We start from the raw sequence: 25,563 nt of genomic DNA on the forward strand, positions 1-25,563 counted from the left end.
TGCCTAATTTAGTCATCCTAGAGTCTAGCTTGTGCCGCACTCTATAATCTAAATAAACGAGGGAGTGGATAAATTATCGGTAATATATGTCGATGTATATTTAAATTTAGTTTTATATGTACCTTTCTTATGTCCCATTTTAATTAATTTTTTTTATAAAAACAAAAACAGCACTGAACTGTCTGACTGAACAGAACAATGAAGTGAAAATTTAAGATTTAAGGTTATGGTTCAATACAGTTGCAAAAAGGTAGTGACTCGACGTCCTACCAACGTAAGAATAAGGAAATCTAAACAACGTTGGAATTAGTAAAACAAACGACGTTTGCATAACGTTGGAATAGGTCCTGGAACTGACGTCGGAAAACTATATATTGTCCAACGTTGTAACTACGTTGTCAGAATCACCTAAAGATCACTTAAGCAAAAAAGGTTAGAAGACAACGTTTATTCGACGTCGCAGAAGCTTCTACTTTGCTGTAGTACTAGTCCAACGTCGGCACAACGTTATAAAAACGTTTAAATTTATTTTAATAACGAAGGTAGGGAGCTAACTATTTTTTGTAACTAATCCAACGTTGTGTTTAGTAAACATGTGGTCGCAAGTCGTGAAAATGCTACTTGGGCAAAAACCTAATATTTTACACAATTTCCAGATTTTAGGGGGGCCCGGGCCCCACGGGCCTCCCCCTCTGTATCCGCCACTGGATGTCAAAGAAGAAAGCCGAATGCAAGGAATGATATGACTAAAAAATTTTGAAAAAAGTATAAGAATCAGATCTATTGAAGTTGAAAAAAAAATTGAAATAAACTTAGGCCAGAAATATAACAGAAAAATAAAAAATAGCAACTCTAGAAAATAATACTTGTTCTAAGTATGAAATGAACGAAAATCTATATTTTTAGTAAAGTTTATAAGTTGTTTAGTAGGTATAGTTACAATAATAATTCATAATTACGGTTTATTCATATAAGCGTAGGTACATTTAAACATTCATTGAAACAATGTCTCCACATGTTACTTTTTTTCTTCACAGATCATATATTTCCATCAATCGAGATTGACATGCTCATTATAATTTTGTGTCATCGTCTCAGTGGCGTAACTATCGATCACTCAGAAAAAAAATGCATTGTAAAATGCACAATAAATCACGTTAAAATAATTAACTCGTTCTATTGAATTCGATTTACCTAGTTATTTGTTTCATAAATGATTGCTGATAATATAATATTGTTTTATATACATAATAAAAATTAAAGCATTCGAAATAAAGTGAATACTGTTTTATCGGATATCTAATATTTAGTCCTTTTAAAGTAATTATTACTCTATATGTTTCAAAAGAACCACGTTTAAAATAAACTGGCATTACCTTATTATTTTTGAAAAGTGTTGCTTGTCTATTTATTCCAATAAGACGTCCTTATAATAAATTTATTTAAAGCACGAGAGTATTTTATTTCTATAAGAATTGCTAACATTTCTGTTAGGCTTTTGCCACGTGATTAATATTTTCCAATAGAAAGTCATGCATTTGAGGTGGACATCGAAAGATGGTGTTTGGCGGTATTGACGGGATAAGCCCGATCAGCCACTCGTTATTGTATGATTTTTGTCGCGTTCCATTATTTTGAATAGTACAATGATATTGATAGTATATTAAGTATATGACAGTTATTAGTGACAAAAAGGGGAATTTTATCGTTTACAGGTAATGTGTTGTTTAAGTAGTTGTTTAGAATGATCAAACGTTAATATTATTTCAGTAGCATTATGGCGGCCAAAAGTTTTCTTGAAGAATGACGGAAACAACGCCGGCCGATATGATGCATTGTGATTTTGAATTTAACGCTGGACGAATTCAACAATTCAAATTTGCAAAGTAATATTTCGCTAGAGGATGAGAATTCAGATGTAGAGGAATACGAAGTCAAACTAGCAAAATTGTTAAAAAGGTGGAACTTACTACAGCTTATAAAAGGTAAAAAAATATATTGATAAAATTTACAGAATGTACAGGGTGAGTCAACGATAGAGTAAGGTCATTATCTCCTTTGTTTTGAGCTTTACAAAAAATGTTAAATATAAAAGTTCTAGGGAGGGTTAAGATACACATTTTAAAATTATTGTAAAATATACAGAGTGCTTCAAAAAAGTGTTGCGGATATAACATGTTTTTTTTAAATGCAACACCCTATTTTATATTTTATTTTTTAAATTCTATGTAAAATTCTACAACTCTGTCGTTGACGACTCATCCTGTACAGAACTGAAATTTGTACAGGGTGGAAAATTTAATGTATTACCCAACTACAATATTTTTTCGCGAAAGAATAAGTGATTGACTTTCGAGTTTTTCAAGAAATTTAAAAACCCCACATTTTTAAATTCAACATAGCGCGGTTTTTTCATTGGCGTTAGAAACCTAAAAAATATTGTTTTTTGCAATTATACGATTCAGAAAACCTGCAAATCCTGTATACCCTGTATAGAAAAATTTCTGTTTCAGGTTAACTCCAGTTTTAAGATGGAGAATAGTATATCATATATTTAACTAAACGTTGCTTTCTTTTTTAGAATCTCTGTGACCTATAAAGGAATCTAATAAAGACAGATCAATTCCAGGACATTACAAAAACCATTCGTCACTAGACAAAATTCACCAGGATACCCTTATATCTATTATTTTCTTTTATTTTGGAAGACATTCAATACAATTGTATTTACCTACTTATCACCAAAAGATTAATTCCGAAATAAAGTTATTTTCCTAATAAATTTGATATTTATTTCGTTTAAATTGTTAGTAGTATTCGATTAAAATCAACTCAAGCTTTAAACAAAGTGACATATTAATAAATTATTAAGCATTGCATTTGAAAATATAAAGAGAAAGGCTTGAAATAAAAGGAATGTATTTGAAAAACAAAAGGAAAACACTAATAAACAAATGTATATTTCTTTAAATCAAATAGGCAGCATTTTTATTCTAAATCTGATATACCACTAACAATGACAATGATCATGTCTGTTTTATATGTACGAGTATATGCATAAAATCAATAGATATCTTATTAATTCAATTATGACCATTAATGAGGCCAAAACATGTTTGATTTTATTTGATTCATTAGCATTATTTTTGATTTTACAACGCTGTGATGCGCCTACGCTGCGTTTACAACGCTGTGATGTTATACCTATGTAAGACAATTAAGTTTTATCCTAACTAAAGAATATTATAGTTATACCCTAACCCTGTATATAAAAATTGTGGAAAATTAAATTTAAAAATTTAATCTTAAATATTGTATTATATTACATGTAATATAGGCATTCAATGAGAAAAAATGTGCAACAACTTTTTTCTATTATTTTAATGCGACTCCTTATAGTGGCATATTGCACTTTATACAGGGTGGCGCACCTCATTCGCCTCGGTTGATTATACGGAAACGGAAGGATGTAGAAATAAAATATTTTATGAGTATATGTGGGGAGGCAATGTGGCAAAATTTAAAATTATTTTGAAATATACAGGGTGTTTCAGAACTAAGATCGATAGCAAAGTTATATTTTTTCTTATACATATTTCTTATACCCATAAAATATTTTGTTTCTACATCTTTCCGTTTTCGTATAATCAACCGAGGCGAATGAGGTGCGCCACCCTGTATATTAGTAAATATATTCAAAAAATATCAATCTAGAAATATTACTTGATTAAAAACCTTAATTAAAACAGAATAGTAAAAAATAGTTATTACATTTAAAATTCTACCATAATATCTTCTAACGACTTCCTGTGTAGATCTGGTACTAGACAATCTTCTGCTGGGTATCCTACTGGTAGCAACAGAGTTAATTTTTCAGATTTAGGACGATCCAGTAAGGTTCTAAGAGCTGGACCGCAGTTCAATGGAGTTGAAGTTAGAGAAACTAGACCAGCATACTGAAAAAGAGATAAAATGTTAATTTAGTTTTTACGGCAATACTTTTTATACTGCCGTGTGAAAGTCATCATCATAATAGTATATTATTGAACGAGCAAGGCGAGGGCCGCAAGTCACCTGAGTGAATGATGGCTATACATTGCGAGTTGAATACTATACTTTGTCCACGGCCATTATAATAATTATGAGGAGTGTTTGAATTTGTATTTTTAATGTTAATCTTACTATTAATTATTGTATTCATGTTTTAGGGGAAAATGTCACTACCCACTTAAAATTTGGCAATTTCAAACGTCAAAATTAACTACTTCGCAAATTAACTGAGTCGCAGTCATCTCGAACTATTCCATTTTCAAATATTTGGGAAGTTTATTATTAGATGTGCTTTACAACATACCTGTATATATATTACTGCTTTTTTCTACCACCTATAGTAAAATAATTTGTGTTTTATTTATCGTTATATACAGTGTGACCCGCTCAAGACCGGGCACCCTCCATAAAATCTGTGTTTATAGTCCGATTTTGATGATTTTTTTTTCAAATATAAAGTTTCAAAAAATGTACTTTAGGGCTCAATGTCATGTTATTTCACAAAAAACAAGGCCTACTTAATAAAGTTTTTGTGGTGAAAAATTTGCAAAATCATATTAGCGATTTTTTTTCAAAAAAATTGAGTACACCCCTACATTCGGCATCCCCCAAAACAGTTCTGTACCAAATTTCGTTTAATTAATTAAAGAATTATTAATTATTAATAATTCTGTAGTTAAATTAAATAATTCCCTATTTTTGCCAATTTAACGATGAGTTATCATGTAACCCTTGAAAAAAACAATCCACAACAATGGGTTTTATTATCTGTCAATTCTTGCAGCGTAGAATTGAATATTAATTTAATAGCACGCAGAAAAGTGTTGTATCAAGAAATATTATTTGCATTATGGAACAATTAAATACTAGGGATAAAATTGAAATTATTCGTTTAGTGGGTGATAACTATCTTCAAGCAGGAGAAGCTGCCAGAGAATTTAACAACAGACATCCCGACAGACCTGCAGTAAGTAGAAGCACGGTTCAACGAATAAATAGAGTTTTTAATGAAACTGGTTGTGTGTCAAAATACTTACTAAAAAACAGAAGGCCGGAACATCGAATAAATAGGCGGAATGAGGAAATATTAGAATATTTTCGTAACAATCCTCGTGCAAGCATTAGAGGCGCCAGTGTTGATTTGGATATACCAAGGGAAAATATTAGGAGATGTTTGCGAACTAATAAAGTTAAACCCTTTAAACCAAAGATTTTACACACTTTGGAAAACGGAGATGATGTTAGACGATTAGAATTCTGCTTATGGGCTCAAGCAGAGTATTTAAATAATAGAAATTTCTTAAAAGAAATTTTATTTAGTGATGAGGCAACATTTAGTACAAACGGAGTAGTATCCTCTCAAAATTCGCGATTCTGGGCAGTCGAAAACCCTGAATGGGTGATCAATACAAGAAGACAGTATTCTCAGAAATTAAATGTGTGGTGTGGCATACTTGATGATAGAATCATTGGTCCATATTTTTTTGAGAGAAATTTGAATAGTCCAACGTTTTTGAATTTTCTGATTAATGACTTTTGGGATGCAATACATAATTTACCATGCCAAACCCGTTTGAATTTAAAATTTCAATTGGACGGATCACCTGTGCATAACGCGGCAGTTGTCAGGGAATGGTTAAATGAAAATTTTGAAAATAAGTGGATAGGTCGAAATAGCCCGCTAATTGAGTGGCCACCGAGATCCCCGGACCTAACACCCCTTGATTTCTTTCTTTGGGGTTTCTTAAAGCAACAAGTTTACAAGTCTAGACCTCAATCTGTAGATGAATTACGTATTAGAATTACAGAGGCTTCTGCAAATATTACACCACAGCAGCTTAGGAATGTAACTGTTAATCTAAGAAAAAGATGCGACAAATGTATTGCAACTGAATGGAGGGCTGGTAGAAGCAACTAGAATTATTTGAATATGTTTAACTTATTATTCGGTTATTGTGTTGCTTATAGTATTTTTATCATTGTTTGTAATAAAACTCGTTGTCGTGGATTGTTTTTTTCAAGGGTTACTTGATAACTCATCGTTAAATTGGCAAAAATAGGGAATTATTTAATTTAACTGCAGAATTATTAATAATTAATATTTTTAAACGAAATTTGGTACAGAACTGTTTTGGGGATGCCGAATGTAGGGTGTACTCAAATTTTTTGAAAAAAATCGCTAATATGATTTTGCAAATTTTTCACCACAAAAACTTTATTAAGTAGGCCTTGTTTTTTGTGAAATAACATGACATTGAGCCCTAAAGTACATTTTTTGAAACTTTATATTTGAAAAAAAAATCATCAAAATCGGACTATAAACACAGATTTTATGGAGGGTGCCCGGTCTTGAGTGGGTCACACTGTATGTATCTGAATTTTATTGATGCTGCTTCAAGTTTTTTGCAATAAAACATACTTCTACCCACTTTAGTTGAGTAACAGTTGTTGGAGAACGATAAATTGGAGTACCAGCATCAGACTTTTTGTTGTTTTGTGTAACTAAAGTTGGTAATTTAATAATCACTCTCTACTTAACATTTGACAATTTTAAACGTCAAAATTGCAAAAACGGCAACGTGCGAATTGTGATTTATCATAATTCACTGTTATCAGCTGTTATATTTCACTCTATTACAAATATGGGCACCATATTCCTTCAGCTAGGAAGTAGAATATTGATTTATTATCAAGTGGTCGTGGACAAAGAATTTTTTTTAATTGGTTTAGGTAAATCTTGACTTCCTAACTTTTTGAACTAGACGTTTTTCAGGTTTTGCTTCGAAATTGAAATAAAATAACAATAAAACTAATCTTGTTGCTGTCAGGTGTCTGTCACATTTGACATTTAATGTAATAAATGGTTAAAAACTATTTCAACTGGATTTTGACAAACTGTATTTGAAAAAGTTGTTCTTTTTAATATCACATAAGTATATAACAATTTTCAGCTATCTAGACAAAATATATTTTTGTCTTTGAAATGATAAAAGTATTCTAAAATTGACGGTAAAATAAATAAAATTAAAAAATAAGTAATTAAAAAATAAGTAATAATAAATAAAATTACAAAAAATCATTGTAATATATATAGTTAATCTATCTCATAAAAATATTATTCAAACTTATTACAATCCCCCATCATGAAATTGTATAATTTTTTATTTCATTACTCCACCATAATGTCAAGAATATCGCCCTTAGTTTCATCACAGGTTTCATCAAATTTTTGTTTTATCAATTAATTTTGTCCGTCGCACAGAGGAGTATTTGCTGGATCTACCTGCATGGCCAAAATTATTTATCACTGAAAATCGTCTCAAAATACTATACAAAATAATCTTTTGGTTCAGTCTACGTATATTAAAAAAAAATTGTCATATTATTACTTTACAGTGGGGTAACTACGATACCCCACTGAATTATTTCAAAAACTATTAATATTTGTCACTCAGGTAAATCATTAGTAATTATTTGTAAAGGTTAATAATAAAACGTCAATAATTTAAATATTTTGTATTTGTTTAATATAAAAAAACATTTAATTTTAAAACTAAACTCTTATTAATTCTCTACACATTATATTGGCAGTCAGAGCGTAAAAACGTTTTACATTCTTTGCCGAGAATATTAAAAATGGGGTTTTTGCATGTATTAAATATTTTTGTTTTTCTCTTACGCGATCTGGCGCAAAAGCCGCATCTTCGGTTTGAATTAGGTTGAATCTATTTAGCAGGATTTATAGGAACTGTGCTTTTGGCAAGAAATAATTTTATTGCTTTTTTTACAGTTTTGTGAAACTTGTTACCATTTTATTTACTTCTTAGGACGTTTAAAAGTACAAGTTCTTGTGCTGAAGGATTGCTCTTCGCAGCTCTCGAAGCGAATTCGGCAGGAATTTCTTTTTTGTTAGCCCATCAAGAGTATATTCCTTTTGCGCCATTTTCCAATAAATACATACACTAACTTACTACATCACAGTAAATACCAACACTAAACTGGATATATAGAACTTGTTTACGTGTTCATACAAAGTCAGCAACACAAAAAAACATGAATAGTGCGTGTTGGACTTCGAATCACTGCTGGCCGTGCGGGGTAACGGGGGTACCCAGGCAGTAAATTTCAGTTTTTCGCCGAAAATAAAAAAAATATTTGGCTATTTTGTTAAAAAAGGGTTTTGTAATATATATTCTAGGATTACCTAATAGGAAAAAGTGAGAAATAAAAATTGTAAAAGTTATTAAAGAAATAACGCATCTGGGGTACCTAAAATACCCCGCACGATCCAGGAAAGGTTAAGTTTATTCGCTAGCCTCTTCAAATAACTTTTTCGGTCGTCCTGGCTTTGTCTGTACCTTTGGCAGCTCAAACACTCCCCTTAGCCATGTCTGATTATTTTTTCCGAATAGGTCTGGTCGTTGTTTTGCTGCAATCCAGTGACGCTTTATTTCGGGCTTCACATATGAAAATTTATGCCTTATTTCCTTAATTTGTTCGTCGCTATAAGGCTCCAATGTTGCTAAATGATTTTCGACAAATTCTAACTTATCGTTAATATCGAGGCGATTTTGTGCACTCATCAAGTTAAATACTTCTCTACGAGTCATTGCCCTAATGCCAGATGGTCCTAAAATAATGGAAAATGCAAAATTACTAATAACTTGAATGTCACAGACCATAAAATGTATCAGCAGATCAGCAGAGATAAGTACCACGTTATATTATTTTTTTACATTTCGCAAAACAGTAAGCTTTAAATATTTAATTAATCAATAGGTGGAGCATAGTGGACCTTGAATATATCATTTTTAGGAAGGGAGAATACTGTTCATTTATCATCTCTACAAAAATCACTACCGGGACGAACCCTGAAGTAGAGCAAAACACTTTCAGTTATAATATCTTTTCATAACACTGACAAAAGTATAGGATTTTGTCACATAAAGAAATAAACGCATAAGAATCCGATAATAAACAAAAACTCTAATATGGAAATAAAGGTAAAATTACCTGCCATTTCAGAATCCGTGAGATTTTAGTCTTGGGAATACACCAAAAAAATACAATACTTCTAAAAGTCACGTTTTTCACACAGAAAACAGTTTGAAACAATTACTGCTTTTTAACGTCCGAAACCCGATGATGCATTCCATTTTATGGTGGAGTGGGGCACCATAAACACTGGGTTCGGAGCGGGGGTCTCTCTGGCATTGTTTGAGAACCGTATCTTTTTATCTACGCGTGATTTTCGGAAATCACTTTTGGCCAGCTAGATATAAAAAATACTCCTTTGTGCGTCGCCAGAATATCCAGACATAACATTTTATATTTTCATTTATATATGACTATAAATTACTGTATTAAGTTCCTGCAGCTTTTTATAAAAATTAATATACCTACGGTAAGACAAAGAAAACGTTGCTGAAACTGCCATTTAATGGCTTTATCAAAAAATTTCAAGCTTTGAATTATAGTTCATTAAACCTCATATCTTCTAATATAACACAATTAAATATCACTTGTGAAACTCAACGAAGAATGTTAAATGACACCCTCTATTGACTTTTACATATTTCTAAAATTCCAAAAGGTTTTCTTTACAAGAAAAGTCTGACACTTGAACGTTAAAGAATTTTATACCAAACTTTCTAAAATATATAAAAGTTTTTCTTCGTTTTTTTTTTCAGAACTAAAAGTTTTAAAATGCTTTAAATACAAAAAATGTACATTTTTTAATTTTCTATCTAACAAAGAAATAATATACATTTAGTTTAGATTTCAGGATATTTGTTGTACTATTTTGTGGCAACCCCTATTTGCGGCCCCTTTTTTATTGGCACCCTGTTAAAAGTGTATTCCCCTATTTATAAATAAACACACATGACCAAAATTATTGCCTATAACGATATTTTTATTTTATTTTGGACTTAATATCTGTGCTAATATATTTCTTTTGATATTTTTGGACATATTGGCTTACTCTACACGACTAACTAATATAAAATTAAAAATCTAAGTGCAATTAGGCTGTTATTATAATTTTATTTCATAATGAGTGAAAATCAACAAAAAAAAATGTTGGGCTTTAAAATTTCTGTTTAAAATTTCATTTTAAACAGAAAATATTGTAAACAATTTTAATTATTTCTCACAACTAATAGTCTGTATTGCCTTCTCGAGCCTCAATGCAAGCTGTGAGACGACGTGGCATGCTCTCAATTAAGTTGTCCAGAAGATGGGGAATGTTTCGCGCGCAGCAATTTTCAATTCATTTAAGGTACGGGGGGATCATTCCTTTTGGCAAAATGGCGTTTTAGCATGTCCCAAGCATGCTCGATCACATTCATATCTGGAGACATCGGCGGCCACCACAGTTTTCTTATACCCTCTTCCTCACAAAATTCGCGAACCGCTATAAGGTACCGCTGCATTAAGACATTGTAGGCAAACAAAGCCTCCCTAGTATCGAAATCATTTAAAATAAACGTATTATTTTCATTTTTTGACATAAATCCGAAACTAATCGAGATACCGGGGTTTTCTTCATAGGTGTTTGTCAAACATCTAATTACGTAACTTTTATCCCGTTTAACCGAATCTCTTGTAGTTTCTGAGATGCCAATGTTGAGCATCGAAATTGTCACCACCCTATATAGAAGACTGGTACGTTTGCCGTGTAAAAATCGCTGAACGATTTTCGTTTTTCACGAATGGTTTTTTGGTACTTTTGTAACTCACGAAAGTGTGAAACACGAGCGTGCTTCACTACCCGTGTCAAAGTAGCTTAACGCATATAATTTTTTCTCACCTGAATTGCAGCCAAAAGAATACCGGCTGACAAAGAAACACTTTGTTCATTATAGTAGTGCATTTTCTTATTTCCATCCGGACGAATACTGTACAGTTGTTTAAACACCAAAATTAAATAGGGTGCATCGGTGAGATATTCCTTTACCCAGTTGGTTTTCAACGGTTTCAAATCCGTGGTCCACACTTTGCCCATTCGTTTCTTGTAGTTGATTTCTTCTTCCTCCTCGATTATTTCTCTAATTTTTTGTTTAATGTTTGAAGAACTTACGACAACGTAAGTCCATGGTTCAGTATGAGCCCCACTGGGTGCAGTGCCTAAAACATTATTGAACATGGATTCAGTTAAGTTGCAATAATGCACTTTATACCGTACCGTTGAAACATACGTCAGAATGCCAACGGTTTGTAATAGAAAAAAAACTAGTGTTTAGTTAAGTTTAGCAGATAAGTTTATTAAAAGGTTCTTGAATAAGTGTAAAAGTGTTCTTGAATAGTTGTAGTTGATATTTTAAATAGTGTTTTCTTTGTTTTTTGTGAAGATTTTTATCCAACCCCACAAAATGTGTTTCAACCATAGACTTAAAATAAAATATAGACTGAGCATCTCATTCATATATAGCTGGAACATGCGGTCAGACACTGTCTTGTTATTGTTGTGTTATTGTTTTAGGTTATAACGAGTGCGACACGAGCGATAGATAGGTTGTCTCTGTCGTAACGGTCGTTCCCTGACGACTCTGCCGAGAAACACAACACTGTCTTTCGTTTCTCAAGTACACCTGAACTCTCCGTATCATAGCCGGGTAATTTTTTATTTTAATGAAGCTATAATTAAATTAAAAATATATCGTATTTAAACTTTTTTATATTTTATTAAGATTTAGGACAGGTTTTTTAAATAAAAGTTTAGAAAAAGCAATTTAGAGTCCAAAAAGGATAAAAATAATAAAATACACGTTATAGAAGAAATTTTATAATCGAAATTAGGTAATTTTTGAAATTAATAATAAATTATTAATTTTAGTCAAACATTTACAACCCCTAATATTAATCAAAACAGGATCTATTCCACAGATATAATAGAATCGGCGACAGGGAGAGGAAAAAAAAATATGATTGTTGTAATTTTTTTTGCTGGTTAAGTGATGTCTTATTATGTAAATTAGAGGAAACATAAATCTGTCCCATTAAAGCAAGGAAGGTGATAGGAAGTGGATAAAATAAAAGCTACATTTATTTAACTCGGTACTGTCTTTATTATACCGGGTGCGTCTCAAAAGTGGCTCATCTCCATATTTTTTTTTATATTTTCAAATAAAAAAACAAGATTTAGTATCTTAGTATATGAAATAAATTAGGATTGATTGACGCATTCAATTGTTTTTGGTCACTTCCTGTTTCACCGGAAATGACTATAACTTTTAATTTTTAAACGGCACCCTCGGTATATTTCTACTTTATTCGATAGAAAATGCCACTCTGAATAGAATGACACATCATATGTCAACTTTTGACATTTTCGCATATGGTTTAATTGTAATTGTAACACGCGGTTCATAACGACAATTTGACTCGAAATACCAAGTCTGTGGTCAATATATTCATAAAAAAATGCTTTTTCCAAATATGCTAATGAGTCACCCTTGTTCCATTTGAAAAAATTGACATATGTATGATTAAAAATACGATTTGTACATCTTTTAACCGGCCTAGACAAGACACGAAACCTATTAGACGATCAAAACTATTTTTCCAAGGCTCCTTGATTAAAACTTAGTGGATTGAAAAAAAACTGGATTGAAATTTAAAATAGGATATGTTTTTAAGCGACAATGTCAAAAGTTGACATATGATATGTCATTCTATTCAGAGTGTCATTTTTTTATCGAATAAAGTAGCAATATACCGAGGGTGCCTTTAAAAATCAAAAGATGTAATCATTTCGATAAAACAGGAAGAGACCAAAAACAATTGAATACGTCAATAAATCCTAATTTATGTCATATACAAAAACTGATACAAATCTGTTTTCTTATCTGAAAAAATTAAAAAGTTATAGGGGTAAGCCACTTTTGAGACGACCCGGTATTTTAAAAAATATTGTTTCATAATGTAATATCATTTTAAAATTCTTGTATGTTATTTTAGATTCTGAAGATAATTTTAGAATAAACCGGAATATATTTTTAATAAAAACATTATTAATTATTAACAGGGTTATAATTATGATTTTGTTACAATGTAAGTAAGTAAATAATGTAATGTAAGAGAAAAAATTCAGATTTTACATTTTACTAAAATATTATCTAAATAAGCGCCTTTCTACAACAACGCCACTGACTCCCAATGGGTAAATTGAGAGTTGCCTACCGGTCAAAAGTCGTTTCAAGACTTAAATGGATTATTTAAGTCAAATTTCTTGCAAATTTGGCACTGGCGAACCATATTTTATAGTTCTTGAACAGAAAAAGTCAATAAAATAAACACTTAAGCACTACAAGCTAAGAAAATGCGTTAATACAGCCGGGGAGATAGCGGCAACAAAGCTTTACCGCACACGTGCGACACGTACTACAAGGTAATAAATGAATGAATAGGCTCCCTCGCCTCTAATCGGTGTTGTCATATTGTAAAGAACTTATCCTTTTTAAACAGTATCCGACTTATAATTTAGTAGTATAAGGACTATTTAATACATCTCTGGAATATTAAAACCTACTTTATTAAACTGTAGTATTAATATCTCAATATATGTGTATAACAAGAAAAAAAAATATTGATAATATTAAAGACGTGACAACATAGGCTGGATGAGGAAGGCTCGGTCGACTGTACCCAGAAGTAAACATGTGTACAAAAAAGGTTGTTTGTCCGCGTTGAGATGTAAATAGTGTAGTCTATATTTTATTTTAAGTCTATGGTTTCAACTATTTCGAATTAAGACGGTCCTACGTCGTACACGATGTGGCGAACACCTTCAATCGTTGGACGCACGGCATTCGCCACATCGTGTGGGAGCGCAGAAATCCATGTGTCGAACGTTCGAAGCAAGTTCGGCCTCTGGTCGGTAAATTTTACGCGAGTCAAAGGACCTTCCAACGTTCGAAGTAATGTTCGATGCGCTCCTATACGAGAGCACAAATTACCTATAACAGATGCGAAAGAACACCGAATTACGCGTTCAGGTTTCTGTGACCTTCAGAAAGTGTTCATAGACAATCCGCATCAATGTATAGTTTGGGTTATTATTTGTTTGGGTGAAAATAATCTGCACCAATATGTTATCGAAGCATACAAAAAGGTCCACAGACTTCGAGACATACGAAAAATCAAGTCCATTTAGCGTGTGTCACAATTTTCACACCTTAAAATATTAGTTTTTTATAGCTATAGCAACTGCAGCGACTATGAAAAAAGCTGTGTGATTTTCATAGAAAATAAGGACACCTGTAATTCATTTGAGAATGTTATAAATCGCTAAAAGAGGTTTCAAATTTCTTGGATTTCTATTAATATTAAATAAATTTTATTAAAAATTGAACTAAAATTGTTAGTATCATTAAAAACAATTCAAATTCAAAAATTGTATCAGTCAAATTCCCTCATTTAAGGTGAATATTAAACTAAATATAAATACAGCTCATTCTAAGCTCTACTTATCTTTAAGAAAAAATTTAAATCATTGTTGCAATTGGGCCTTAATGCCATTTCGAATGAACAATAGTATTACTAATGTACATTATATTAATAATATTAATAATAATGTAATGTACATTATAATAATAATAAATTTTATATCATAGTGTGTATTAAAACTACTAAAACACTTTTAAATTGGTACTATATTAACAACTTTTGTTTTTTAATCCAAAAGAAAGTTACCAATTTTCTCAATCAAAATATTTGTGGTCCTGAAAAGGACCTTCGTTTTCCCATGTTCGTCAAAGTAGGTAATGGGTAAACGGTAAAAAAACAGGATAATGAAATTTAAAAAATTACAAAAATTTGCCAAACGATCATAAAACCAAACGATCATAAACCAAACGATCATAAAATCCCCTCCTCACATTGGATAACATATCAGGGGTGACAGTGTCAAAGGCATTAAATATTTTCTGCCTTAACTGCTCCAAGTTTTGAATTTCTTCATGGCCGTAAATTTTAGATTTTATGTACCCCCATAAAAAGAAATCATTCACCGAGAAGTCAGGTGAAATTAAACGTCAGTCTAAACAAAACTGTCATTTTTGAAAACTTGTCAAAATTTGGACACACGCTAAATGGACTTGATTTTTCTATGTCTCGAAGTCTGTGGACTTTTCTGTATAATCTCACAGTAATTTAATAGATTGCTCGTCATATTATATCAGCTCGTAGAAAAAAGATATTTATAGCAGTAGCTCATGAAAAAAAAAAAGATATTTATAGTATAAAAAAATAATTTATTTCACAAAATTTAATTAAATATGTGACAAAATAGTTACATTTCTATTGGTTCTATCGGACTTTTTTTTGCGTTCTATAGTTTTCATTATATCAAACAGCCTCTGAATGTTTTCTTCAGTGCAAAACTCATCAAAATTTAATATAAATAATTTTTCCAGCCTGTAAATAAAATGAACAAATTTTTCCACCTTCATGATCAAAGGCTTTTAAATGGGTAAATAATTTCGAGTTATCCAGAGATTCGGATTCTTTTGCAAATTTTATCACATTGATGTATTTGAAGACCCTTTTTAATGATGTAGTCAAACATAATTAAAGGCATTTTGAGTTTAAAAATTACTTTACATTTATTAATTCTGATGCTTTCATATGCATCTAATTGCCTGTAATTTGAGACTTGTTTAATTAATTTCAAGTTATTAAGATCTATACAATGTTCTTTATCAACAATATGTTCGGCAACGCAAGATTTATCCGGTCTACCATATCTTATCTGAGCCAAATGTTCTTTAAATCTAGTTAATATTGATCTTCTAGTTTGCCCAACATATTTCTGATTACAACCTTTACAAGAAATTTATTATTAGCACTAATTACAACAATTATTAGGTAATCCAAAGGATAAAACACCTCTACTGGAAAGGTCGGGTATTTATGAAAAAATTACCAGAAAGTGTGTTTTCATAACAGTAATGCTTCCATAAAATTTCATTAGTCTATCTCTTTTCGTTTTCAAGATAAAAAATAAAAACATTATTTTTCCGCCATCTTTGAATCGCGATATCTCCCTAATGGTTGACTTTTGACCCAATGTTTATGAAGAAAACTACCCTTTATTTTGAACAAGGAATCACCCCCTGAAGTTTTTCGCATTTGTTTTGAAACACCCTGTATATATGTTTTCTGACTAATGACATTGAGAGATCAAGGAAAAATTATTATACACTAGATTATATACCGTACGATCGAAAAAAAACGGTGTCCAGTTGGCTGGAAAATCACGATCGATGACATTTCTCATATAAATTTACATAAGTATAAAATGACAGCGATCTTCATTTCATAGCCATCGCTGACGCCATTTTTTCTCGATCATACGGTATTTCTAATGCATAATTTGATAAGCCATGCTGTGATTATATTATTCATAATATAATATAGTAATATGACTATATTATTCATATACAATAATGTGATTATATTATTCATAATATAGTAATCAGATTATGCTGACATTTTTTTTGTCTATTTAAGAATCTTTTATTATTACTTTCTATATTATTTTATATTGTGCTAATAAGATACGTATTAATGTATTAATTGATGATTAATGTTATATTCTCTTCCAAAATTTGTCAAGAAGTCAAAATTTTTTAATACATTTAATAATTTTCATATATTTTAATAAATTCCTTCACCATAACGTCAAGAATTTTAAATTAACATTTTATAGTGATCCAAAATATTCAAATTTAAAATAAATATAATCTCTCTGTTAAATAATTACCTGCCGTTTTAATGATATTATATATTATTTCTTTAGGGACATTCTGTCTAGTAAAATGGCGAACAGTGCGTCTTCTATTCATGAGCTTATAGAATTCCTCTGCTCTATTTAAAGACTCTTCTTCTCCCAGTTTGCTGAAAAGAAGAGGAATGTGGTTAAGGTCCTTTGGTAGTGCTGGTAATATATCGTCATTATGTTCTTCAGATTCCGAATCATTACTATCTACTAGAAAACAGAACGTGTTTTATATAATATTAAAAAATTCTCAACTATTATTTCAAATAGATATATATATAATGTACAGGGTGGGTCAAATTCGACGCTTTTAAATGGAAACACCCTTTTCTATAGGAGATAGACAAAAACTAATATCGGTATCTGGAGTTCAATTTTTGTCAAAAACATGATGGTGAAAACCGCATATCGATATCTGTTACCGTTTCGGAGTTACGGGGTGTTTTTCAAAAATATGCATTTTTAACAAATCACTTAACTTTTTTGTTATTGAAAATTTTATATTTTTATGAAAACATTTCCAAAGCACCTTTTTACGTAGAATTTAATGGCTTAAGTATATTTTTTTTAAAATTAATAATTTAAGAATTATCAACAGAAAATTTGATTTTTTATATGGGACACCCTGTATATTTTAAATTTATTGAAAAGAATTTAAAATTGCCTATCCAAAAATCTAACACACTTGATATTTTGCTCGATTCTTCTTCGAGATATAGAGTATATAAAAATTCGCCAGCTTTAAATAAGTAGGCTTTGAACGGTACCGGCTGTAATGCAAAACAATTCTAGCTGTGAGCATCAATTAAAACGAAAATAATATTTGCTATGAGAGATGCAGAATTTTATAACAATTTAAAATATATTTAACCAACATCAACACATTTAAACTACCTATATCTAATAACAATAAAAATAAATAGCAAACCAAGACATGAGATTTTGCTACAGGTGTTCGACATATCAACCGTCTTCTGTTATGGACAGACGGGGCAGTTTTTGAACATTTCTCGCGGAATTCATTAACTCAGTGGAGGTGAAAGATACCCTCTCATAACTGCTAAGTATTTCTAATTCTTGTTTCTTGTCTAGATTATACGGAAGAATAAGCAAGTTTTTTCGAATAGCGACTGTACATGGTTGAAGAAACGTTTTACCAAGTCTTCGGTAGTATAGTGGTAAGTATCCCCGCCTGTCACGCGGGAGACCCGGGTTCGATTCCCGGCCGGAGAGTAACTTTTTTATTTTTTTAATGTCTAATACAAATATTTAAGTATCATATTCAACTGGGAAAAAACGCAGAACCAATACTTATCTAAAAAGTTTTATTCGATATCATAAAATCCATACATTAACGTTTTAAACACATTAGCTTAAATAACAATTTCATTCATTCCTACATTTTATTCATTCCATTTTCTGATTTCATTCATTTCATTCATTTCTTTCATTTCATTCATTTCATTCATTTCATTCATTTCATTCATTTCATTCATTTCATTCATTTCATTCATTTCATTCATTTCATTCATTTCATTCATTTCATTCATTTCATTCATTTCATTCATTTCATTCATTTCTATTCATTTCTATTCATTTCTATTCATTTCATTTCATTCATTTCATTCATTTCTATTCATTTCTATTCATTTCATTCTATTTCATTCATTTCATTCATTTCTATTCATTTCATTCATTTCATTCATTTCATTCATTTCATTCATTTCATTCATTTCTATTCATTTCATTTCATCTATTTCATTCATTTCTTTTCATTCATTTCATTCATTTCATTCATTTTCCATTTCATTTATTTCATTCATTTCATTCATTTCATTCATTTCATTCATTTCATTCATTTCATTCATTTCATTCATTTCATTCATTTCATTCATTCATTCATTTCATTCATTTCATTCATTTCATTCATTTCATTCATTTCATTCATTTCATTCATTTTCATTCATTTCATTCATTTCATTCATTTCATTCATTTCATTCATTTCATTCATTTCATTCATTCATTCATTTCATTCTATTTCATTCATTTCATTTCATTTCATTCATTTCATTCATTTCATTTCATTCATTTCATTCATTTCATTCATTTCATTCATTTCATTCATTTCATTCATTTCATTCATTTCATTCATTTCATTCATTTCATTCATTTCATTCATTTCATTCATTTCATTCATTTCATTTCATTCATTTTCATTCATTTCATTCATTTCATTCATTTCATTCATTTCATTCATTTCATTCATTTCATTCATTTCATTCATTTCATTCATTTCATTCATTTCATTCATTTATTCATTTCATTCATTTCATTCATTTCATTCATTTCATTCATTTCATTCATTTCATTCATTTCATTCATTTCATTCATTTCATTCATTTCATTCATTTCATTCATTTCATTCTATTTCATTCATTTCATTCATTTCATTCATTTCATTCATTTCATTTATTCATTTCATTCATTTCATTCATTTCATTCATTTCATTCATTTCATTCATTATTCATTCATTTTCATTTCATTTTTCATTCATTTCATTCATTTCATTCATTTCATTCATTTCATTCATTTCATTCATTTCATTCATTTCATTCATTTCATTCATTTTCATTCATTTCATTCATTTCATTCTATTTCATTCATTTCATTCATTTTCATTCATTTCATTCATTTCATTCATTTCATTCATTTCATTCATTTCATTCATTTCATTCATTTCATTCATTTCTATTCATTTCATTCATTTCATTCATTTCATTCATTTCATTCATTTCATTCATTTCATTCATTTCATTCATTTCATTCATTTCATTCATTTCATTCATTTCATTCATTTCATTCATTTCATTCATTTCATTCATTTCATTCATTTCATTCATTTCATTCATTTCATTCATTTCATTCATTTTCATTCATTTCATTCATTTCATTCATTTCATTCATTTCATTCATTTCATTCATTTCATTCATTTCATTCATTTCATTCATTTCATTCATTTCATTCATTTCATTCATTTCATTCATTTCATTCATTTCATTCATTTCATTCAGTTCATTCATTTCATTCATTTCATTCATTTCATTCATTTCATTCATTTCATTCATTTCATTCATTTCATTCATTTCATTCATTTCATTCATTTCATTCATTTCATTCATTTCATTCATTTCATTCATTTCATTCATTTCATTCATTTCATATTCATTTCATTCATTTCATTCTATTCATTTCATTCATTTCATTCATTTCATTCATTTCATTCATTTTCATTCATTTCATTCATTTCATTCATTTCATTCATTTCATTCATTTATTTCATTCATTTCATTCATTTCATTCATTTCATTCATTTCATTCATTTCATTCATTCTTATTCATTTCATTCATTTCATTCATTTCATTCATTTCATTCATTTCATTCATTTCATTCATTTCATTCATTTCATTCATTTCATTCATTTCATTCATTCATTTCATTCATTTCATTCATTTCATTCATTTCATTCATTCAGTTCATTCAGTTCATTCATTTCATTCATTTCATTCATTTCATTCATTTCATTCATTTCATTCATTTCATTCATTTCATTCATTTCATTCATTTCATTCATTTCATTCATTTCATTCATTTCATTCATTTCATTCATTTCATTCATTTCATTCATTTCATTCATTTCATATTCATTTCTATTATTTTTCATTCATTTCATTCATTTCATTCAGTTCATTCAGTTCATTCATTTCATTCTTCATTTCATTCATTTCATTCATTTCATTCATTTTTTATTCATTTTCATTCATTTCATTCATTTCATTCATTTCATTCATTTCATTCATATTTCATTCATTTCATTCATTTCATTCATTTCATTCATTTCATTCATTTCATTTCATTCATTTCATTCATTTCATTCATTTCATTCATTTCATTCATTTCATTCATTTCATTCATTTCATTCATTTCATTCATTTCATTCATTTCATTCATTTCATTCATTTCATTCATTTCATTCATTTCATTCATTCATTTCATTCATTTCATTCATTTCATTCATTTCATTCATTTCATTCATTTCATTCATTTCATTCATTTCATTCATTTCTATTCATTTCATTCATTTCTATTCATTTCATTCATTTCATTCATTTCATTCATTTCATTCATTTCATTCATTTCATTCATTTCATTCATTTCATTCATTTCATTCATTTCATTCATTTCATTCATTTCATTCATTTCATTCATTTCATTCATTTCATTCATTTCATTCATTTCATTCATTTCATTCATTTCATTCATTTCATTCATTTCATTCATTTCATACGCCAAAATCCGAATTCAATAATAAATTATTTTTATAGGCATAAGCAAAATACCCTTAAAATAAAGGTCATTTATCTTAATGACATCTTTTTATTAATTGTTGTGAATGCGCAAATCCTAATTATAGGTACCTAGCTACTTATTAAATATAATAATCCTAGACATGTTAAAATATTAAAACATTTAGACGTGTATTTATAAATAGAGGAAAGTAGTTGTTTTTAAATAGTTAAAGTGATTGATTTGATTTTAAGTGATTTAAAAATATTTCTTACTACCCGGAGTTTTTTCGAATAGCGACTGTACATGGTTCAAGAAACGTTTTACCAAGTCTTCAGTAGTATGTCTTTATTATTATTGAATATTTACTTTAATACATAGAATGTGTATTATTATAAAAAAACTAATATTTATATTTTTTACATTGTTTCGGTGGTCACATCTCGGCCAAAAAATTTAGTATGCTAATAATAATATAACTAAAACTAATCCAAAACTAACCGTTCTTTGGCCCCTGCCTGGATCTGTGCGATGTGCTTTGCCAGTATTCGGTTTATTCTTTCCAGGGTGCTGTTATTGGATGGTCTAAGGAGGAACTTTTTAATTTTTGTCTTCTTGTCTCCAGCACATTTAAGCATGTTCTTGAACTGGTTTTCCAGACGATCCGTTTCACCATCTTGTACTGGGTGGGGGGATGTTGGGGTTGTGAGAGGTGATCTAAGTGCCTCTCCTTCCCCTTGTCCTTCTTTGCATGTATTGGGTGGTTGGGTCTGGGTCAGTTCAACGGGTGGTTGTGCAGGTGCATCAGTGTGTTCGTTTTGAGTTTTACGTTCTGGAGTTTCCTCTTGATTTGCCGCCGTTCCATCATCAGATGTGTCGGTGTTTATGGATTGCGATGAGGAGGATGAGGGAAAAGTACTACGCATATAATAGATATCCGGGCAGTGCAGTCGAAGCTTTGTAGCTATTGCCTTAACTGTTCGTCCAGGAAACTGTTCCAATATAGCCTTGATACGTGCCGTCGATTGTGGTTCCCTTATACACTTATATGCCCTAACTAACCTTTTCGTCTCCTCTTCCGTCCATTTGCTGCTTTGTGCGGTGTTGGTTGCAATGGCGCACGTGTTGGTCTCAGTGGCTGTGTGTTTTAGCTCTAAGTATTTTTTCTTTATGGCCGCAACAGATCTACCTGGTAAGTGTTGCTGCAGCTCTATATGGTCTTCCTGTTTGAGCACACCTTTTTCTCTGATTTTCCCTTTTAAGATGTCGATCTCATTCTCCCTCCAGGTCGACATAACCTCAACTTGTTGGTGTTTTTTGGTTTGGAATTATCTGGAATATCCTGCTTGTGGTGTTGGATGTTGTGATGGGTTTCTATGATCTGTGTGTTGATAGTCTAAGCCTTACTTGATGGTTGCTGGCTTGATTTTGAGTTAATCCGCGTGTGTTTCGGAGTGGTATTGCTGTCACTATATTCTAGCCGGGAAAGTACCACCAAAAGAACTGCCCGTATACATGTTTTCCCTTTAAACTGCTTGTCGGACAATTGTTTTTTACTTTCGAACCCGTTCGCGACGAAAAACCGGTGGGAAATCTTTTAAAAGACTTAATTTTCCGGAGCTCGTTCGTTTACGTGCGTTCAATTCGTAAGTCTTCAGTAGTATCCCGCCTGGTTCCCTTGTATCCCCGCCTGGTTCCCTTCGATAGTATCCCCGCCTATATAGTTCGCCGTGGTAAGAATCCCGCCTGTCACGCGGGAGACCCGGTTTCGATTCCCGGCCGGAGAGCTTGATGATCATATTCAATTGAATTGGGGAAAAACACAGAACCAGTACTTATCTAAAAAGTTTTGTTCCATATCATAAAATCCATATATTAACGTTTTAAACACATTGGCTTAAATAGAAATCATTCATTCGTACATTTTATTCATTTCGTCCATTTTCTGGTTTTGTTCATTTTGTTTTCTTTTTCATTCATTCGTTCATTTTGTTTTTTCTTTCATTCGTTTTGTTCATTTCGTTCATTTTGTTTTTTCTTTCATTCATTTCGTTCATTTTGTTTTTTCTGTCCTTCATTTCGTTCACTTCGTTCATTTTGTTTTTTCTTTCATTCATTTCGTTTATTTCATTCATTACATTTTACATATTTTTAATATGTTAAATTTTTACATAAGACGAATATTGTGAAGTTGTGTATATTTTATTAATTATATTTCTTAGGGGACTATCGAAATCGCACTCTAGTATGTGTGAAAAAAAAATGCAACAAACAGGAATATTATTTTATTACTAAGTTATTGAAAAAAGGTATGTGGGAAATTAATTCCGTGTGCTCAGTGCCAACTGTTTGGCGGCAAATTACAGGATGTAAGAAAAACAAATTCTAACTATTTAAATTATATCTTATAATTTAATAAGTTTATACCTACTATTTACCTAATATCAAATGTATAAAGATCAATAAATAATATAAACACCTGTAGCCTTTCCGAAGGGGCGCGTCTATTTTGACAGGGCGTCATGGCAACAACGATTTTCTGAAGGCTGTTCTCTTATGTGCTCGGCATTTCTATTGTCAACACGTGTTTTTTTAAGTTACTTAGTTAATATTCTTTAGAAAAGGTATATCTGTATTTTAGAATATTACATAGCATGTACTTAATTTTTAATTTAATAACTTAATAAGTAATTTTAATGTTTAAACCTGTTCTTAATTGGTACAGTCAACATTATACTTACCAATTTTTTCTTCACGACTTTTTTCCATAATATCTTTTTCCGCTAATTTATTAGCTCTGTTTTTTCCATTGAATATAGCATATCCAATCCTTATAATAACCCAAATAACTAGCCCAGCAGCGAAATATTGCCAATACAATTGAAAAAACATTGTTATTGAAAAAAATATACCTTCTCAAAATTGCGAACTGTTGTAGCAAGAAATTTCAAAACAAACTGCACTAAACTTGATATTTACTTAGTAGTTTCTGTGTAGGATTGTTATATTTGCAGAAACCATTGACCTATATTTCCGAGACTGTTTATAAATTGTAAAATCGTAGATTACTTACATATCTACAACGTTAATTATTTAATGAAAAGCAAAATGTATATTTAAAGAGATTAAATGGAACAAGACTGACACAAATTATGTTATCGGCGACTGTGGCGCGGTGTAGACTGAACACATAATTCTATTTTTTTTATATCCGACATAGAAATATAGATCGCGTGAGCTTAATCTATATGGGAATAAATCGACAATGTCCGTTTTTAGCTCTCTTCGTTTTGTCAAACATGTCCATTAGACTAATTTTTATAGGTGTGTTTCTCTAAATTTTTATGTAGGTGTATAATAGACGTTAAATTTATTTCAATAAAAATTATGAATTTAATAATAATTAATTTAGCGTACTAGTACAATATTAGAGTGTAATAGTCCTATACTGATTTATGGAATTAGTTCTATTATACTGAGTGACAAAGAAAGGAGAAAACCTATATACCGGGTGCCTCTCAAACGTGGCTCACCCCTATAACTTTTTTATTTTTTTCAGATAAAAAATTGAAATTTGGTATGTTAGTATATGACATAAATTAGGATTGACTGATGAATATTCAATTGTTCTCGGTCACTTCCTCTTTCACCGGAAATGACTACACTTTTGATTCTTAGAAGGCACCTTCGGTATTTTTTTAATTTATTCGATAGAAAATGACACTCTGAATAGAATGACATATCATATGTCAACTTTTGACATTCAAGGCACCCCTCTGGGTACTAAATAAATAAAAAATTACATATTTTTCAGCCTTTCTTCCAAATAATACTGCGTGTATCTGAAAAACTATTAAAAATTTTGAAATACTTTAAATGCAAAAAATGTTCATTTTTTAACTCTCCATCTAATAAAAAAATAATATACAGGGTGTTCCATTTAAAAAAAAAAGAAAACATACTTTATATTTTAGAAAGTTTGACGTAGAATTTTGAACATCCTGTATGATTTACAATTTCCATATTTATAGCAAAGTAAGTACAGACCATCTAAAGTAAATACCTAATATAGTTTTGATTTCAGGACAGTTCCTGTATTTTTAATAATTTTTAACCGACCATACCAACAGGTATAACTCAAAAACCGCTAAACCGATTTTAACCAAATTAGGGGGGTTGGTAAGGGGGTCTGGGAGGGGGTTAAAAATTTAAAAAAAATCGTAACTCCAAAATTACGCTAGCGAAAATTATGCTAGCGAAACGCGGTTTTCAATTTAAGATTAGGAATAATATTTGCAACAAAATTTGTAATAACACCAAAATCAGCCTATGTCGCAGTTTTTGAGATAAAAAATTGGAAAAATTCCTTTACTTTAAAACTAAA

General features: G+C 30.4%; 1 protein-coding gene and 1 non-coding gene across 3 annotated transcripts; one reads left to right on the forward strand and one right to left on the reverse strand.

Annotated features, from left to right (window-relative positions):
• Nucleotides 1–3,646: 3,646 nt before the first annotated feature.
• Nucleotides 3,647–24,343, reverse strand: LOC115884356 (iodotyrosine deiodinase 1). Of its 2 annotated transcripts, none has more exons than XM_030902914.1 (4): nt 23,921–24,343; nt 16,817–17,038; nt 10,862–11,178; nt 3,647–3,956 (listed from the first exon to the last, which is right to left on the reverse strand). In XM_030902914.1, exons 1-4 carry the CDS (start codon nt 24,069–24,071, stop codon nt 3,774–3,776), a joined length of 873 nt encoding a protein of 290 aa, XP_030758774.1. In that variant the 5' UTR covers nt 24,072–24,343; the 3' UTR covers nt 3,647–3,773. The 2 variants fall into 2 exon arrangements, with proteins under 2 accessions (XP_030758774.1, XP_030758773.1); XM_030902913.1 differs by having other exon boundaries at nt 16,817–17,041.
• On the forward strand, nt 17,993–18,064 carry Trnad-guc. The gene has a single exon. It is a non-coding gene; the product is annotated as a tRNA-Asp (tRNA).
• Nucleotides 24,344–25,563: the final 1,220 nt, after the last annotated feature.

The sequence above is a fragment of the Sitophilus oryzae genome, unplaced genomic scaffold, assembly GCF_002938485.1.
Source record: "Sitophilus oryzae breed Bouriz unplaced genomic scaffold, Soryzae_2.0 scaffold_227_pilon_pilon, whole genome shotgun sequence".
NCBI classification, from domain to species: Eukaryota; Metazoa; Arthropoda; class Insecta; order Coleoptera; family Curculionidae; genus Sitophilus; species Sitophilus oryzae.

Coding starts and splice junctions, on each gene's coding strand:
- LOC115884356 (XM_030902913.1), bottom strand. CDS start 24,071: ATGTTTTTTCAATTGTATTGGCAATATTTCGCTGCTGGGCTAGTTATT. Junction 11,179..16,816: donor TAATATCATTAAAACGGCAG/GTAATTATTTAA, acceptor ATAATGTTTTAG/GCACTGCACCCAGTGGGGCT. Junction 3,957..10,861: donor TTCTTTTGGCTGCAATTCAG/GTGAGAAAAAAT, acceptor TCTCTTTTTCAG/TATGCTGGTCTAGTTTCTCT.